Source organism: Erinaceus europaeus, chromosome 8, assembly GCF_950295315.1.
Source record: "Erinaceus europaeus chromosome 8, mEriEur2.1, whole genome shotgun sequence".
NCBI lineage: Eukaryota > Metazoa > Chordata > Mammalia > Eulipotyphla > Erinaceidae > Erinaceus > Erinaceus europaeus.
Window position 1 is genome coordinate 22,805,713 of NC_080169.1, and position 18,917 is coordinate 22,824,629.

General features: G+C 39.1%; 1 protein-coding gene across 5 annotated transcripts in view; it reads right to left on the bottom strand.

Annotated features, from left to right (window-relative positions):
- CREB5 (cAMP responsive element binding protein 5) overlaps positions 1 to 18,917 on the bottom strand; it is a 502,318-nt gene that overhangs the window by 288,646 nt on the left and 194,755 nt on the right. For all 5 annotated transcript variants that reach the window (XM_060196043.1, XM_060196042.1, XM_060196040.1 and 2 more), the window contains one exon: positions 16,846 to 17,018. In XM_060196043.1, the coding sequence (XP_060052026.1) occupies positions 16,846 to 17,018 (173 nt within the window). The remainder of the gene's footprint in view (positions 1 to 16,845; positions 17,019 to 18,917) is intronic.

Here is an 18,917-nt window from a genome sequence, read left to right on the forward strand (position 1 = left end):
CAGGTTCTCTAGCTTGGTTGGTATATAGTTGTTCATAGAAGCCTTGAATGATATGTTAAATTTCTGCAGTGTCTATTATAATATCTCCTCTTTCATTTACAATCCAATTTATTTGGGTCTTCTTCCTTTTTTGTTTTGTGAGTCTGGCTAAAGGTTTGTCAGTTTTGTTCACTTTAGATAGCCTTTTGTTGGGTTGTGTTTTCTGATCCATCTTTCTACTCTGTATAGGTGTATAATAGGTGAATTGAGGCCACTGACATTTATTGATATCATAGATTGAAGATATTTTAATGCATTTATTTTAGATTTTTAGAGTATTCTGAGATATGGCATATTTATGGTGGTCTGTTTATAGGAGATTTTCCACAACTTCTTTCAGGACACACTTGGTGATAATTGATTCTTTCAACTGTTGCTTGTCTAAGAAGGTTTTGATGCCTCCATCTAGTCTGAATGACAGTCTAGTAGGATATAGTAGTCTTGGCTGAAAGCCTTTCTCATTGAGCACTCGATAGATATCTTGCCATTCTCTTCTGGCCTGTAGTGTTTGTGTGGAGAAGTCTGCTGCTAATCTTATGGGTTTTCCTCTCTAGGTGACTCTTTTTCTCTTGCAGCCTTAATGATCCTTTCTTTATCCTTATTCCTTTCCATTCTAAATAGGATGTGTCCTGCTGTCTTTAAGTCTGGGTTAATTCTGCCTGGGACCCTCTGGCTTCTTGAACCTCTATGTCTTCTATGTTGTCTAGACTAGAGAAGTTCTCAGCTATTATGTTCTGAAGAATGCTTTCTTCCCCTCCCTCTCTTTCTTCCTCTGGTAAGCCAATAATGCGCATATTATTTCTTTTGAAGTCATGCCATAGGTCTCTGTTGTTCTTTTCAGTATCTCTTAATTTCTTTTTGAGATCTCTTACTTGTTCTTTAGTTGTCTCTAATTTTTCCTCCATCTTGCTAATTCTGTCTTCAGCCTCATTTATTCCACTCTCTCTCCCCTGTACTGTTTTCTGGAGTTCATCTCTTTTGTTACCCTGTTCCAATACTGTTTTAGCTTGTTCAGCTAGTTGAGTTCTTAGCTCAGCTATTTCAGCTTTCAACTCTCTAATAGCCTTGAGATAATTAGTGTTTTCTTCCAGAGTCTCATTTGTTTTTTCTGCATTTCTGATGACAATTCTTTCAAACTCTTTACTTAGTCCTGTGACTATTTCCTTAACAAGCATTTGGATGTTGACCTCATTATTTTGTGCTTCAACTTTTGGGGGACTTTTATCTGGACTCTTGTCCTGGTTCATTTCTCCAATATTTCTTCTTGTTGTTTTAACCATTCTATATAGTATTTTATGAGTTCCTTCTCTCAGTACTTCTCAAATTACTGATCACTTTTGCCTGGATTGACTTGTGTCTAAGTAAGGTACTTAAAGAGTTCACAGTTGTAGAAATTAACAGCTGTTTAAATATTATGTCAGTCCCTGAGGTGGTGCACAGAGGTTGTTAAAGCCTCTTTTGTTCTTTTTCTTCCCTGTAAACTATGGGATCCTGAGGGCTTTTAAACTCTAAGTTGGCTTCTTAGCTTAATCACTGACTCCTGACCAAGAGATAAAGCAGGGTGGGGGAGATATAGCACAGTGTTATTCAAAGAGGCTTTCACACCCTAAGGATTCAAAGCTTCAGGCTCAATTCAGCTTTTCTGACAAGCAGAGCAGCACTGTGGGGTTTGTGAGTTTCTAAACAAGTCCCGTTTATAGTCTGTAGATTCTGTGGCAATTATTCACCATGTTCTCATCAGGAGCACAATGTGGAATGGCTTGCACTATACAGCCCCACTGCTAGGCTACTGAGGTGCAGCTCTTCTCTAGAGTGTCCTGGTCAGGTCTCTTTTCCCTGATGTTAGCATAACATCTCCCCTTTGCTGGTCCAGCCTCTGAGGGCAGTAGCAATGGAGTCTCACAGTTGCATTTGATGAGTCTTAGGGGAGTCCTCCCCTCCCTTTTGCAGTCTTTTTATTCGTGAAACAGACTGGAGGTGATGCCTCAGCTGGCAAACTGCTGGACTGTTACCAGCCTCTCAATCTCTCCTTATGCTCCTTGCTGTCCATGATCCACATGTGTTAGGACTCACAGGTGGTTTATTGGGTTCTTTTAGTCATTCTAGTCCTGCCTTGTTGTCTCCTTTGGTATTCCTAGTTGACCCAGCAGAGGAACACAGCTTCTCCTGCTCCATAGCCCTGCCTCTGGAAGTCAGAGCTTGACGTTTTTTCTATGGTGTGCTTCTCCCATCCTTCCATATTACAAACCTAGCCCCTAGCTGAAGAGCCATCTTCAACTTTTCTGTTTATTTTTGCAAACATTTTTAGTGTGTGGCAGAGACTAAAGTCCTCTTTATTTATGGTAGTCTATTGGTTTTTGTCTTTCTTCTTTTTATGTTATTCTGGGATTAAACCCATGGCCTCACTCATGCAAGGCATGTGTCCTTTGCCCTCATTTTTGCTACTTTAAGCTAAAAGGACAAAAAAAAAAAAAAAAAAAAAGCCCTCATCTCAGATATAAGCCAAGAATTCCAGAATCCAATCAAAAATTCTTTCTGGGTGTCTGTGCTCATTCATGCCGATTTTATATCTGATGAACTTTTCATTCAATTTGAAGCTCAAATGTGTATGAAACCCAGTGAAATGAATCAGGAAAAGGACACAGTCCAAACATGTTGAATTGCTGTAGATCCTTTTGTGTTCTATGACTCCTGTGAGAAGTCTTTATCTCAGACAGGCTCAAAGCTGCCAACTCAATGAAGCAAATAATAATTATTCCTAATGGCAATAATAATTATGGAACACCATAGACCCAATGTAAGGTTGGTTATCTATGGGTTCAGTTGGGTCAGCAAAATTTCACACACACCTTTTTAAAAATAAAACCTACACACACACACACACACCAAAAGAGATCTGGACAAACTCATAACTCTGGTTCACTGCAAAATTCTTGACTATAGAACTAGATTAAATAAATAGCAGTTATCTACAGAATGAGAGGGGATTGGGATAAGTCTAGTAATTGACACCACACAAGCACATACATACACACACATGTCTTTCATTTTCCTTTTAGTTAAAAACTTTAAATTTTCTTCAACCTGAGATTTTTAGCCAGAGCCAAGACTGCATAGCAGACCTGGATAATGTGATCTATTCTGCCTTTTTTTCTTTTTCTTTTTTTTAAGAATGCTTATTCAAATTTTTTTATTATCTTTATTTAGTGGATAGAGACTGACAGAAATCAAGAGGGTAGGGGAGATAAAGAGGGAGAGAGAAAGAGACACCTGCAGACCTGCTTTACCGCATGTGAAGCTTTCCCCCCTGCAGGTGGGGACTGGGAGCTTGAACCTGGTCCTTGAGCATTATAACATGTGCACTCAACCAGGTGCACCACCATCTGCCCCCTTTTTTTCTAGAAGAAAAAAGAGAGAGAGGAAGAAGATAAGAAGGAAAGTTAGAGTTCTAGATGAGTTCTTTCCTGCATCCAGTATACCCCAGCTGTCAGAAGTTCAAAACCTTCCTCAATTAAGACTCAAGTACATGGCTAAGGAAAAAAAAACAAGTTTCTATGAAATATCTACCATCCTTTTATCTGGGGAATCACCACTTGAATAGACATTCCCGTCCTCCCCCCACTCCAAGTTGTCACCACCTTCCAAGGAATTCAGCCGTAGCACTTCAGTATCTCAACCACATGCCAATGATGACAAAGTGCCTGAGAAAAAGCAACTCCTGAAATCATAATCCATTAATCAAATGGTCATTGGCTAGATATTAAGAAATATTTCAAACTTAAAAAAATAGGCATAGGAATCAATGTAAATATACATGAGTAGGTTCAAGGATTACAAGGGATAGTTAGTGCAGTATAAAAAAAAAACACTATGTAGAGTACACTTAGAAACTATTTGGACAGTAGAGATAGCATAATGGTTTGCAAACAGACTCTCATGCCTGAGGCTCCAAAGTCCCAGGTTCAATCTTCCCACACCAACATAAGCCAGAGCTGAACAGTGCTCTGGTTAAAAAAAAAAATGCTAGAAATATTTTATCCTTTTTACTTCAGATAGTGAAAGTGAGACAGAGAAATTGGGTTATGCACCACAGCACTGACGCTTAACTTTAAGCTAATGGAACTAATCTCTATTTAAAAATTTTGAATAATGGTATATACATACATGTCAGTTTTCTTCCTCTTCTCCTCCTCCTCCTTCTCTTCCTCTTCTCCTCCTATTTCTCCTCCTCCACCTTCTTCTTATCCTTCCGTCTCTCCCCCCTCCCTCCTCCTCTTCTTTTTCCTCCCTTCCTCTCCTATGTTTTTTTCCTTTTTCTCCACCAGTGTAATTGCCGGGACTTCGTGTCTGCATGATGACTCCACCACTTATTGTGGCCATTTTCTTCCTTTCCCATTGATAGAGGATGAGGCACTGAGAGAAGAGAGACTTCACTGCTTCATTATTCATGAAGCTTCCCTGCTGTAGGTAGGGACTGGGGGCTTGCCCCATGTGTGTTTTACCAAGTATACCACCACATGGCCCCCAAGCCAAATTATTTTCTAGTAAAGCATATTCTGTTGTGAACTGTGTGAACCCAGATCTATATATACACACACAGGCATAAGCACACACTCAAAACAGATTTTTTTCATTTGGGCATAGAAAGATATTAAAATTTTCTAGTCTCTCTTAATAGTATATAGTTTAATTTGGGTTACTTTTAAATTCATCCTCTAAATGCTGTAGGGGAGGCTATACTCTGTAATACCCTAACACCTTTCTTAGAAAAACTATATAGGTAGACTTTAGTTTCACTGACTTTGCAGAGTTTTCAGAATGGCTTCCCTCATACAATCCAAACAATATTAAAGTGAAAGAGCTTTTATTTCTCTTCAGTCTAACACTTTACCACTCAAGAACTCAATTTGAGTAAGACATTGGAAAAAGCAAGAGCCAATGCCATGCTAAGTAATGATGCCCAATGTTCTGCTAATTACATCATCTCTGGCCCATACAATCTATGAAAAGGACAATGTGCACTAAACCACGGTCAATGGTAAAGTGACACAGAGACAGGTATTTGTTACTGCAGTTATTATTATGCTTACTTTTGTAGAAAATACTTATGATTTCTATGAAAATAATAGATCGAAGGTCAGGTGTAAAGATGTGAAACTGCAAAAGCAACCCAAGCACATTTCAGCATGTCTCTACATACACTCACAAGTGCCCTATCGTTTTACAGATTTTACCAGCTTATTCACCCACCAAAATCCACTTTGCCAAAGGCAGAATTACTATAAAACTCCAAGTTCTCTTAAATGTGTCTGGTACCATTAAGAATGTTTATTATTCTGTAGTATTCTTGGTATTTACAAAATATACAGCATACTTGGTGAATTGATTATTAGATTATCCACTAAATGTGAATGACTGTAGTAGTTTTGTGGAATTTCTTCTTCCGTGATCCATATAAGCTACCCCACATTGTAGAAGAGTATTAGTCATGATCGGTAAGCAAACTTGTTCCTAGGAGCCAGAGAGCACTTCATGCATAGTTTCATTTCATTCCTTCTCTGTGTGAGGAGTGAAAGAAGGACTCAAAGGGGCTGAGGGACCTGTTCAAAGTCCTTGAGCTTGAGAGTGACAGAGTCAGAATTGTCAGTCTTATCTTTGAATTTTGAACAATGACTTTGCACTGCCTCATTTAAATAGAATTCCATTTGCATGCATTTGAACCTTAATAATCAAGAGTGCCTTTTATATTCAAAATTCATAGTCAGATAGAATGTTTATATGTTATATCCAGTCACACAAAGATCAGACATTTATATGACCTTTAACTCAATGCTTATTAGAAAGTATATAAAAATGATGGTATATAGAAAATCTGTTTTGTAGTCAGGAAATCCTGAGATTCCTCCACAGATATGGTGAGCCTATACCTATAACAGATCTCTCTCTCCACCATCACCGGTCTCCATCAGGAATAACATTAAAAAAAAATCCTCTTGTGGACCTCTACAGGACATTTTCCTCAACGTAGAACAACAATGGTAGAAACTGCCCCACTCTGCGAAGAGAGATCTGAGTCAACACACTCTGTCATTAGAGGAAGACTGGTCTTAAAAGGAATGCAGCCTAGAATGTTCCTAGCTGTGACCAGGGAGTGCGAGCTCAGACTGACAGGGATGCAGAGGTTTTACAGGCTGCTGTGTTAAATATGAATAGATGTGGGCCTTAAGTCAGATAGATGGAGTGTATAGTTAACAGTATTTATGTATTTTCCCCAAATTTTGGAGCTTCTCTCTGCCCTTATCCAGCTTTCTAGTCCTATTCTCAACTCTGACACCATCTTCCCAAACAATACTCTTAGCCCACCTTCATGTTAGCTGTCAGGCTCAAGCAAAAATGAGTAAAGTCATGGGCTTCTTGGAATATACCTAAAATAGAACTACTAGCTTCTTCCAAAATGGAGATCCCAGATTTCACTTGTTATACTCTTATCTTTAGGTTCCTGATTATGAAACAACTTGTTCTGCTTTACATCTTAATGCTTTTCAGCCACCACGTAGCAGTTGCTACCATGATGCCAACCTGACTTTACAAATGTGTCCTGGAATCCCTTCTCAGCAGACACCTATCTCACTAGGGAAGGACAGAAACAGGCCTGCCAATGCCCATGTCTAGTGGAGAAATAATTACAGAAGCCAGACCTTCCACCTTCTGCTCCCCATAAAGATTTATGGACCCAGAAGGTCCATACTCCTAGAAGGATAAAGAATAGGGAAACTTCTAAGGCATGGAAAAAGATGGCACTCTGGTGATGGAAACTGTAGGAAATTGTACCCCTCTTGTCCCAAAATCTTGTCAATCATCATTAAATCACTATAATAAAATTTATAATAAAAATTTTATAAGAGATAAAATCTGTTTTGTCTAATATAATTAAGCTATGTGAGAGAACCTATTTAATTATGTTTTAAATTCCAATTTCCCAGTTATATGAATACATTGTGCATACAGCAGCACCATGATCTATCTGTAATATCCCTGAACAATTTTCCCTTAATTCATAACCAAATTGCCAAAATGTTCAGACATGAGTAATTTATACTTGATGAAACATATAGTTTTAGGCATCCTTAAAATTACAAATAACCAGAAATGCTTGCTAGGCCATTGTCATCTTATTTAAATATGATCAGCCTTCAAGAGAAGAATAAGTACTCCTAGTTGCAAAAGATCAGCTCTGTTTTATCAAGTTCATTTTCCTAACATATCCTTGAAGAGCACTGAACACACTGATCACTTTACCATATGAACTCCCTTTTTGGCATTCTTCAAGGAATAGCTATACTTAGTCCAGAGATTCTTCTCACTGCCATACCACAAATCATGTAAACTTAATGTGGTGAGTTGGTTAGATGTTCATGCTTCTGGTCCTGCAAACAGGAAACTCTGAACCAATGTCCTAACAGGAACTGTGGCAAGTACAGATAGATGTAGTCACTGCTTTTTTTGGACAATGGAAAAATATATGCATATCCTCAATTCCCATTATTTAGTTATTTAATAGCTCATCCTTATGAAAACACTAAATATCGCTATGAGTCAAAGACATTTATTTCAGACTTTTATTCAAATTTAACCCAAGAGAATAGTAATGCCAGATAAGTCAGTGGGCTGAGTTTTCCCAGAGACTTGTGTGTTTCTGCCAAAATTATGGCCTGAGCTGCTTGCATCTGATTTGTTTTACATCTTTTAGTATTAAGCTGTTGTTGCAGGTGCTCCACTAGGTATTAAAAATAAGTAACTTTTAACAAGGTCAGAGTCAAAGAGCAATTTTTTGATAATACCAGGGGAGGAGCTATACACAGTCATGAATTAACCGTTTAATGCTGTATAGGACTGTGAAGACATTCTAGCGCTACATAACATATCACAGGTGAGAAAGCTAAGGCCTGAGAAAGTCAAGTACATTTGGATCCATAGTAACATATGGTACATGTCACCTCGATTCTAGGTATAACTCTTGGTCATAACAGATAGGAACTGCAGTCTATGAATATTTATTTACTAAGCTGGAAAATGATGTATTCCTCCTTATGTTCACATAGGAATGAAGTTTAGAAGTCAGTTCTTTCTGGCCTTATCCATTAGGAATTTTCTCTTTGACCACACTGTACTCTTTTTCAGGCATCTCCAAGTCCTATTCTGTTGTCAATCATTGAAGTCTGTGAACACATCCTAGTTCTCAGACAATCTAGAATTCCTACCAAACTCAGCACCTGGCAAAAAATAAAACCAAAAATGAAAACGAATTTGAGATACAAGAAAAGCATCACATGAAAATCTTGCTGGAACTCACTTTTATTGTTAGCTAATAACTTTTTCACATGTAGATGAAGAAATACGAAGGAGGGTGAGTACAAAGACAAGTATAAACCTTTTAAAAGGAAGAACCAAGGGCTGGCAAGATAGATCACTTCGATAGTGCACGACCCAGGTCCCCACCACACTGAAGGAAACCTCTATGCGGTGCTGTCTCTTTCTCTGTATCTCTATGTCTGTCTCTGTCTCTGTATTCTTAGCTGAAAAAGCAGTCTTGGAGTGGTAAAGTCCCAGTAGTAATTGAAAAAAGAAGAACCCGACTTATCTTAAACCCATGACTTCTGTACCCAGGGTCCCTTTTCCTGATTACCCTCTAACCTAATATGTTTGGACCTAAAGAAAAGAATTTTTTTTGTTTTGTTTCCTAGATATATCCTTTCAGTGTGGTATGCAAAAAAACAGGTATCTTGACATCTTAAAGGAAGAGACTGAACAATCTTGGGTTATATGCTGTAGAAGCAGATCTTTATCTTGCCTATCTATTCTAAAAATAAAGGAGAGATATACACAACAGTGCTTATATAGAAGATCCTGGAACTCAGTGAACAGGGATTTTCTTTATAAGACTGAGAAATGAAACTTCTCCTCCACAAGGAGATCATAAAGTCACCTATCTACAAACCAAATTTAAAATCTCTATTTTAAATTTTGATTTCTTATAAGTAAAGGAAATTGACCAAAAGATACTCCAAATACAAGTTGTTCTCTGCATCCCTATACCTGAGACAATACCTAGATTCTTTTTACTGAGGGCCAGGACACTTTTTTATGTTTCTCATATATTTTTCATGAAAGAATCAATTAACTTCTGGCCACTTGGTGTGTCCAATTCTTCCCTTGACTGTCTTCAGGTGTATGAAAACACAGAAGCTCTTCTTCACACTGGAACCAGATATTCCAAGCACTAGCCAACTCCCATGAGTGCATAATGTTCCCAGGTGATCAGACACATGCTTGTGGCTTGTGTCTTTCACAGAGCAGGGGTTATTATGGGCAGGAGTATGGGTGAAATCATGTGTTTTTGTGGTCCCACGGTCTTCCATTCACAGTTCTGCTCAGCTCTCTAAGTGACTTTCAGTAAGTTATTTCCACTTTTTTTTTTCTTAGTAGAAGATCAATGCCTATCTTTTCAAGGTGTTATAAAGTTATGGGAAATAATATGAAAGGCTACCGTCTGCAGCCTAGTAAATGTTGGATAAAAGTTGGCTTCTTTCCTTCTCAGGGCCCTTTCTACAAAAAAGCTTGAACCATTAGAGAGGACCCTCCAATTTTCTCTCATGAGTAGACTAGCTGGTATGGACTGATTATGTTTTTTTAAATATTTATTTATTTATTTATGGTTTCCTTTTTGTTGCCCTTGTTGCTTTATTGTTGTAGTTATTATTGTTGTTATTGATGTCGTTTTTATTGGATAGGACAGAGAGAAATGGAGAGAGGAGGGGAAGACAGAGAAAGGGAGAGAAAGATAGACACCTGCAGACCTGCTTCACTGCCTATGAAGTGACTCCCCTGCAGGTGGGGAGCTGGGAACTCAAACCGGGATCCTTATGTTGGTCCTTGTGCTCTGCGCCATGTGTGCTTAACCCGCTGCGCTAACACCCGACTCCCTGGACTGATTATTTGAACCCACATTTCTTAATATGTTGAAGCCTTGATCCTTCCCATGATGGTTTTAAGTAAGTGAGACCTTAGGAAGGTAATTATATTTAGAAAAAGTCATAAAGGTAGACCCCTTAATAGGAAGAGACATCAGAGCACTCTCATCTCTCATATCTCTCTTTCCACATAGATCAGGTGGGCACATAGCACATTGCTGGCTATCTGCAGGGCAGGAAAAGTTTCCTGGACAGGAACCAATTCTGTCATCAGCTTGCCCTTGAGCTTCCCAGACTCCAGAACTGTGAGAAATACATGTCTGTTGTTTTAGTAGTAATACTGTGGTATTTTGTTAAAACAGTTTGAACTGATAAAGAAAACAGCTTTGATGTGCTCCAGGTAAGGAGTTAATATACTAAGACAAACAATGTTTGCTAGAGGCATCTGAAGCTAGAGCCAGATTTGAGAATGAGAACAGGGTTTTTTGTTGTTGTTGTTGTTGTTTTTTCTGCTTCGTATAATACACAGCCATGTGCTGTGGTGTTCCGTCTCTGCCTGCTTCATCTGGCCACAATATCATGTGGTGTTACAACTTTTGAATGTTAAGAAACCTTATATTTCCTCAAGTATTGGTACTTAATGTTTTGTTCCACACATAAAAACTCTGTGAGTGGAAGGCTGTTAGCCTCCTTGTCAGAGGTAATTTCTCAGAGTTCTGCCTGGGATTTAACGGGAGCCATATGGTTAAGTCCATCAACCCTCCCAGAAAGCATCCCCCTGAAGGGTCCTCATAAATGTTCCAGGGCTGTGAAAAACCCAGCAACTTTCTAACAATAAAGCAATATTCATAGCCGTGATAGTCAGCAAAACACAAAGCAGGAAATCAGGGCTTCTGGTCTGAATTACAGAAGGGGTGGGGGTGTGGGGGGCTCAAGCTGTCCTAAGGAAGGATGTTGTGCCAGTGATAACCTGCTGGTGTACTCCCCTCAGCAGGAAGAAGGGTGCTCAGATGTCACCAGCTTTTAGTCTGTGCTGGGTAACAACAATCTCATTAAGCATGCTCCGTGGGTCTGGGGAGTTTGAGAAAATCCTTAGTAACGGACTTTAATGCACACACATTTACAGAGCAAGCATATGCTCCAACCTTAGTTATTTAACTGTTCATCAAGCTGTATCTTTTTATTGTTTACTGACCACTCCCATCCCACCCTCTTCTTTGCCCAGAACAACAACGGCACAAAAAATCCTGAAGTCAGTTAACATTTCCGTTTTATGGAAACCCAGAGCAGCTCATACAACAAAGCCATGTGGCTCACCCCATAGGAAAGGCAACACTGATTCTGACAACATTAAATTGTGAAATGAAAGGTTGGCAAGATAACTCACCTGAGACAGTGCCCACTTTCCCAGGTATGCAACCCAGGTTTGAGCCTGGCCTTCACAGCACTGGGGGAATTACTGGTTCTCTGTCTCATTTTTTATTTCTGAAAAACTCAACCTGAATTAGTAAAGCCCCAGTGATAACAGCAAGAAACTCTGAAAAGTAAGCTTTTCTTTCACTACTATCACTACCATCACTACCACTACTACTACTATGGCAGCTGCTACTACTACTGCTATTATTTTTTTTCTTGATCATGTGCATGGAACTACACCTCACATTCTGCATGACTCAAGAGTGTCAAGTACTAAAAGGTAGAAATACATAAAGGGCAAGAAAAGGCACTTACTAAAATGAATGTCAGCATCTTCTTCTAATAGAAGATATTTCACTTCTACAATATATTTATGTAAATTTCTGGTTAGCCATGAAAACTATGCTGCCTCAGGTCAATAGAGTTTATGAACAGATAGCTAAATATAGCTGAATATTACCTGGATAGGTAGGTGCCAGGACAAAAACTGGTGTAGAATCAAGATGGAGCTCCCTAAGTAAGTGGTCTCCTATAGGAATGCTTTGAAAAATCCCTTCAAGTTTTATATCTTAGTAGACCATTCCACAGTAGCTCTATCCTCCATTCAAATGTCAGTCTCAGTAGAAACAGTTGTATATTCTGATCTTAGATGTGTCCCATTTCTATTATGCATAATTATTAACAAATAATTGATACCAATAGACTAAAAAAAATGTATGTATTTCCCAGGTTCCTAGAGAGAACTAAATGGCATTTGTATTGTTGCTGAGGCTTAACCCCTCCAGGCAGATACATCTAGACAAAATGAGACACATACAGAACTCAGACAGGGAGAAACACCACAGCACCCACATTTCTTCCAGTGTCCTAGGACCTCATATGATGCATTGGGGATTCACAACTGGGTTGCCCACATGGTAATACAGACATCCTTTCAAGTAAGCTATCTCAACAACCTCCAAGAAAATTAAACTTGTAATGCTTGTACATACCCCTAGAAAGGGAGCAATATTAGGGGAATATGACCAGAGGGCTCTAAACTCCAATTCCATTAAGATTCCAAGATCCAAGAAAAAAGCGATGGACATTAGGAAATAGCAGTAAGTATAGTCGTGACTTAGAAAGGAAGAGAAGGCAAGATCACAGGGGGAAAAATGGGCAAATATATGTAAACATGAAAGTTATAGAAATAATAGTTAACTCACATCTGTGACCTTGGGAGAACTACTGAAGTATCCAATGGAGGGAATGGGGACACAGAATTCTGGTAGTGGGAAATAGAAAAATAAAACTTAAGAAGAATTTTAAATTAAAAAAAACTGTGGTGTGTTTTGCAGTGTTTCCTATGGTCTGTTAGAACTGTGTTGGTCTTTTATTCTTGTAGAACTCCACACTTTTATCATCTTCATTACTCTGCTGAAGAACTAGAGAACATGATTATCAAATAGCATTTACTGCAAAAGAAAAATGGATTTCTTTAGGAAATCGAGGAGCTATTATGATCTTAGTCACCTACTCAAATGATTATCAGTTCTTACAATAATATCTCATGAGAAGAGAGAAGAGAGAAGCTAGAGAAAATGTGTGCTACTGCTACCTGCTGACCCACCAGTTTTTCCCAGGCTTTGTTGACCTCAATCTGAATTAATGAGCCTGTTACATGATATCTAATAAAGATGACTCAAGTGAAGATACCACTGCTTGGAATCTGCTACGTATTTGGTCCAAATCTGAATCGATTTCATCTATATTTAACACATGCTTGTTTTTTGTCTCACTTGTCTCCCACACAGTTGATGGCTTACTCTTTTTTTTTTCCATCTGGAAAACTTATCTCCTAAAATGCTACTATCAATCAGCCAAAGACACCCTTCCCGACAGAGTGTCTGCCAGTTTCCCTAAGCACAAGTAGTCACTAGTTTGGAGATGCCTCCCACACTCTCTAGTGCCGTGTTTTTCTAGCCTGCCTAACCACACAAGTGCAATTTGGGATATTTATATTCACCTCTAGTTTCTGTTGGGCTAACAGTGTTACTGTGACAGATCTGGACAGAGGACAAAGTAGGGGGTGATGTGGAGTGGGGAGGACTTGCCTATATTGTTTGGTGTGTGTGTGTGTGTGTGTGTGTGTGTGTGTGTGTGTGTGTGTGTAGTTTATTAATCTCCATCCATTTGGTCCACTTTGACTCAACTCTTGTTCAAAAAATATGAAAGTCAAATTGTCTCATGAATGTGCATCCACCCCCAAACTTCCCCCTTGAGAACTAGTTCAGTTTTATTTCATAACCCCAGATGTCAATATTACTCCTAGGACATTTGAGATTCTAAGAAAAAAAGAAAAGGGGAGGGGGAGAACAAAAGTGAAGTTGACAGCTGAAGCTCTGAATACTAGGAAAAGGAAAAGGAAGAGGAAGGGAGAAAGAGACAGAGGGCCCCCTTGCCCACAAAAATCCCAGTCTCAAGCACACTCACTGACCACTGTGAAAGAGCACTCACTGTGCGTGGGCACAGGTGGGTCCCAGCCTCTCCGACTGGATGTAGCTTAAGCACTGAGTCTGAATGAAGACTTTCATTACTGTTTGCTGTTTTTGTTGGCCAGTAGCCATGGCAAACATTTGCAGGTGGCTTGGCCAGATTTTGACACTTAAATATTTGAGGTTGTGATAAAAATCAGAATATTACTACAATATGGTCCTGTGAAAGCTGAGAGAGAGAGAGAGAGAGAGAGAGAGAGAGAGAGAAGGAGAAAAAGAGAGAAAAGAAGAAAAAGTAAAACCAAACCCTCTGCAATTTCAAATGCTCATTTAAAGACAGTCTCCAGAGGGAACTCATGTGTTAAAATAAGTACTCATTTCCTCTTTGCTGAGAGAAATAAAAGAGTCACCATCCACAAATGTTACCACCTAGAGTTTCATTCTGAATCCACTAGTGAGATGAGCTGGGTTTTTATTGATGAGCCCCACGATCATCCGGGGATTATTTTTGATGGGTCACATGGAGAAAATGGAAATGACAGGATGTGTGGTTTGGAATCAACATGCTAAGCACAACAGGGGAGGATCTGAAGAAAAGAAACAGCTTTTCTCAATACTGGCAGTGAGACAGAGTCTTAAAGTGACAATTATCTCCTAAAACACAACAGGAGAGCCACACAACACTCCAGGATTGGAAAAATAATGGGAAGATGGAGTATGTTGAAAGGCCACACATACCAGAGACATATTCCACCCATTCAGGCACAGTGACAGCACCTAGAAATGACATCCAAATGTTCACCCCTGGGCCAGCTGGGTAAATTAATGACAGAGTCAACACCCATCTTAGAATTCAGTGCTAACCCTTAAAATATTGTTTTACAGAGAGAGAAAAAAATCCAGCATAGTATTAACAATGGTTAAAGGCTGAGGGGCCTCTAAGAGGGTTGTTTGTGAGGGAGGGCAGGGGCAAGGGAGGCAGGACTCCAAGGGAGAAGGAATGTTGTAAAACTGCTAATAAATTCTAGCACATTTTATGTTTTTTTTCCCCTTGAAAGAAAAATAAAATGATTATAATTAGCTGGCCTAACTGTGAATTGTCTGCCCAAAGCCAAGCCTCTAGAGTGAAGGAGTCCCTTGAGATTTAGATCCTGTCTTTAATGAACCCAGCCACCCTCTTAGTATATTATAGGTTGTTGCTGTAGATGATAGCAACATTTGTTCCCATAGTCATTTGAGAAGAAAAGAAATGACAGGGACACATGACAATTTAGTGTTTGCTTCTCTCAACAAAGCCAAGCATTCAAGCAGTCAGATTAGCTTTCTGTTTCTGAATGTGAAGCCAAAATATACCCATGGAAAATTCACTAAATAGTTACTGCCCACAACTTTCATTTAGTAAAGCATGGGTTCACTTGTCACAACCAGTCCTGACAAGGTAAGATATATGAGAGACCTGGTACCTTTTCTAGAATGTTCTAGAGAGGAATAAGTAGTGCTGTCACTAGTACTCACCCTTCTTCTAAAATTCTAATAAGCATTAAAAACGAGTGCACACACAATGTCAGATTGTGGGACAGTTTCTAAGTCTTTTTTTAAAGACCCTCCTATATCCAGTATCCAACTGAATACTCAAATATTTAAATTTTGATAAATATGCCAAACACAGGAAACTCATTTTTCCATTTTAGAAAAAGAATTCTGGAACTAGAACAATGCACCCTTAGCATCCAGTGATGTTAATTTATCATAACTAATGCTTAAATTATTTCCTTTTTTCTTCTAAGAAACCAAGTGCTCTTAAATCTTTCATTTCCTCTTCATTTTACTCTAATGAAGTTTAAGAGACCAGACATCATCCACATTATAGATATTAGGAAACTAGAGTAGAGACTTTGCATTTCTAAGAACCTCCCAGGCAAGGCCCATGTTGCTGGTCCTCAGACAACATTCTAAGTAGCAACAGACCAAAGCTATCATGTGATACTCAAAATGGAGAGCTTTTCCCATTTCATAATACAAAACATCTAGGATTATTTCAGGACTGTTCAAGCAAATTTTCTCAATGCCTCCGTACAACCTTTTTTTGTCAGAAATGAGAGTAAGAGGAACTGGAGTCTTTGTTTTGATTACTCTAGAAATGAATATGGATCAATACAGAAGAGCTGTATTGAAGAGCTAGTAGGGAGGTACCAGCAAGAAGGAAAGCAAGTAAAAGTGAGCAGAAGAAAAGAGGATTATGGAAATACACAGAAGACACAGTGATGAGCTGGACAGCTCCTAGGAAGTGAGGGACATACTCTGTTGGGAAGGAGTCTGAGTTAGTGGCATGTTCCTCTACCACCTTCAGATGTTTGTCCTGAAACCAGTGCTCTGATCTCCGCAAGACCCATAGGGTTTTCCATAGGTTGGTTGGTGTGTTTGCTAACAGGGTTATCATTGAGCTCAGTGCCTTCACAACAACTTCATTGCTCTAATTGGCCTTTTTTTCCCCTCTTTTCTTTTGATAGAGCATGAGAGACAGAGAGGAGAGGCACTTGCAGCTCCGCCCCACAGCTCATGAAGTATCCTCCCTCTGCAGATGGGGACCAGACACTTTAAGCTAGGTCTTTGTGCCTGGTAACATGTTGACACTACCAGGTGCACTGCCACCTGGCTCCTACCATGGTCCTCTTAAAGCTCACAAATCATAGTTGAAGAAAGAATAACATAGAGTGACTTATTTTTTTCTCCAACAAGTCCAGAGTCCTTATATTTCACTAAATGAAGGAGATTCCATCTTCCTTCTCCCATCAAAAACACCACCATGAACTCTAGGCACTATCACACTGCTAAGAACACAAACTCTTGTCTCATTCAATCATAGTACCAGACACAGGAAGAAAGATCAGAACACGCTCTGAGCTCTCGCTAAGACCCAGAAATAACTGAAGAAGTCTCCTTACCCAATCTGGCGGTTGGTGGAAGGTGCCTGTGTGATGACAGAGCTGGATTGAGGTGATGGCATGGCTTGCTGAATCACAACACTGGTGTCATGGTTGGGCATTCGGGTGCTGCCAAGCTGGTGAGCTCCGGGCCCCGCCATGGCCCCACCAACCGTGTTATGCATTGAGATAGTCTGGCCAGAGAAGACAGAGTAGGAAAAATTAGAAGAAGTCAATGCATCATTCTATTCTCACACTTTCAGAGGCCAAATTTGGGAACTTGGCCATGTCAACTAAATTGAGAATGATGGCTTCTGGCCCTTCCTGATTCTCATTCATCTTACAATAATTTACAACTATGAGAAGATGAAAAATAACAATTCATCCTGAGAGTCAAGCATGTAAGAAAATACCTTGACATTCACTAATCACTTTGCTGCCATACTGATGGTGGTTTATTTACATCATGGACATTTAACACATATTTCCTCAGATGGGGCATGATATACATATTTGAAAATGATATCTGTGATGAGTGCATCATACTGTGATTTACTGCATAGCTGTTCAACATTCAGCTTTGAATGACAAGTTCAGTGGGTAATTTTTTTTCTTTTTCAAGTTTCTAAGTGTGAGCAGTCACCTTTCCCCACCCCCCCCCTCAGGAAACTACTACTTTTCCAAATCATAATCTAGTTGCTCATGATGGAAACTCAACAGCCTAGAGATTTAATGGGAAACTGGAACAGATGACAGGTATCTAGGATCTAATGATACATGAGCTAGTGCAAGACTCTGTAATATTTCCATAAAAGCAATCTCTGGTGATGCTCTGGAATTTAGAATAAAGATTGATTCTTTGTTCATTGTCTTTTTCCCTAGAATGTAGGTTGTGTTAACAATTCTATCCTGTAGTGTTTAGAGCACAGTAAGGGAATGGTAAATATAGATTTCATAAATAAATCAGTTAAGCAAAGAATATCATAGTCTTATACTTATTTTTGATAACTTGCATGAAATACTAAGGAGTCATTGAGGTGCTCAGTGAAAGAGTACATGCCTTGCATGTGTGACACCCTGGTTCAATCCCTGGAGCCACAGTGATAAAGCAATGTTCTGGTCTTTTTCTCTTGTGACAAATAAATAGTAATTTTTAAAAAAATGAAAATTTCTCTGTGAAGTAACATATGCACAATTAAGCAGATGCTCTGAGAAAAAGTTAAGACCTAAGAAATGAATTTATACAGACATAGAAAAGAATTGATCAAAACTTTGGGGGTAAATTTTGATATAGAAATCTAGAACCTAGTGGTCCGGGAGGTGGCACAGTGGATAAAGCACTGGACTTTCAAGCAGGAGGTCCTGAGTCCAATACCTGTCAGCACATGTACCAGAGTGATGTCTGGTTATTTCTCTCTCTCCTCTTATCCCTCTCATTAATAAATAAAGTTAAATTAAAAAAAGAAGAAGAAAGCAAGAACCTGGAACATACAGAGAAAATACAGTGTCAAGTAAATTGGTGGGCACCTATAAACAGCCAGGTGGAGTGCTCCAGTCTAGAAGGGTAGGGAAACTTGAGAGCTCAACTGAACAGTGGGCAAAGGAAAGAAAAAGAAGACCACTATCAATTTACAGTAATATATTTATCAGCACTTGAATGGTAGCAGAGAAAATAACAAATGCTACATAGAAGGATGTGGAGTGGTTCTTTGAAGTTCTTCTGCAAAGTACAGGATTTCCTGCACTATGTGTTAAACGATGGTGATAACATGTATGGTATTTGGGTGGCTGTGTCCATCACATTACACCTTTTCCAGTTTCTGATTTCTAAATCCTGACCACACAGTTTGTCAGAAGTCCAGATGGAAACTGGGCACCTGGTTTAGCCTGTGAGATAGCCGTGTTCTCATGGGGTCCCAAAGGCATGAGCAAGGTCTCTCCTCCTCTTCCTCCCTCTCCAACGTTTCTTTTTATCCCATGCAAAGCTTTGTGACATAGGAAAATATTGTGGTTGATTTAAAAGTAAAATCAAAGGAAATGGTTGTGTGTTAGAGTTGCATCAAAAGGATATACTTGAGTTCTTTTTATAGAAT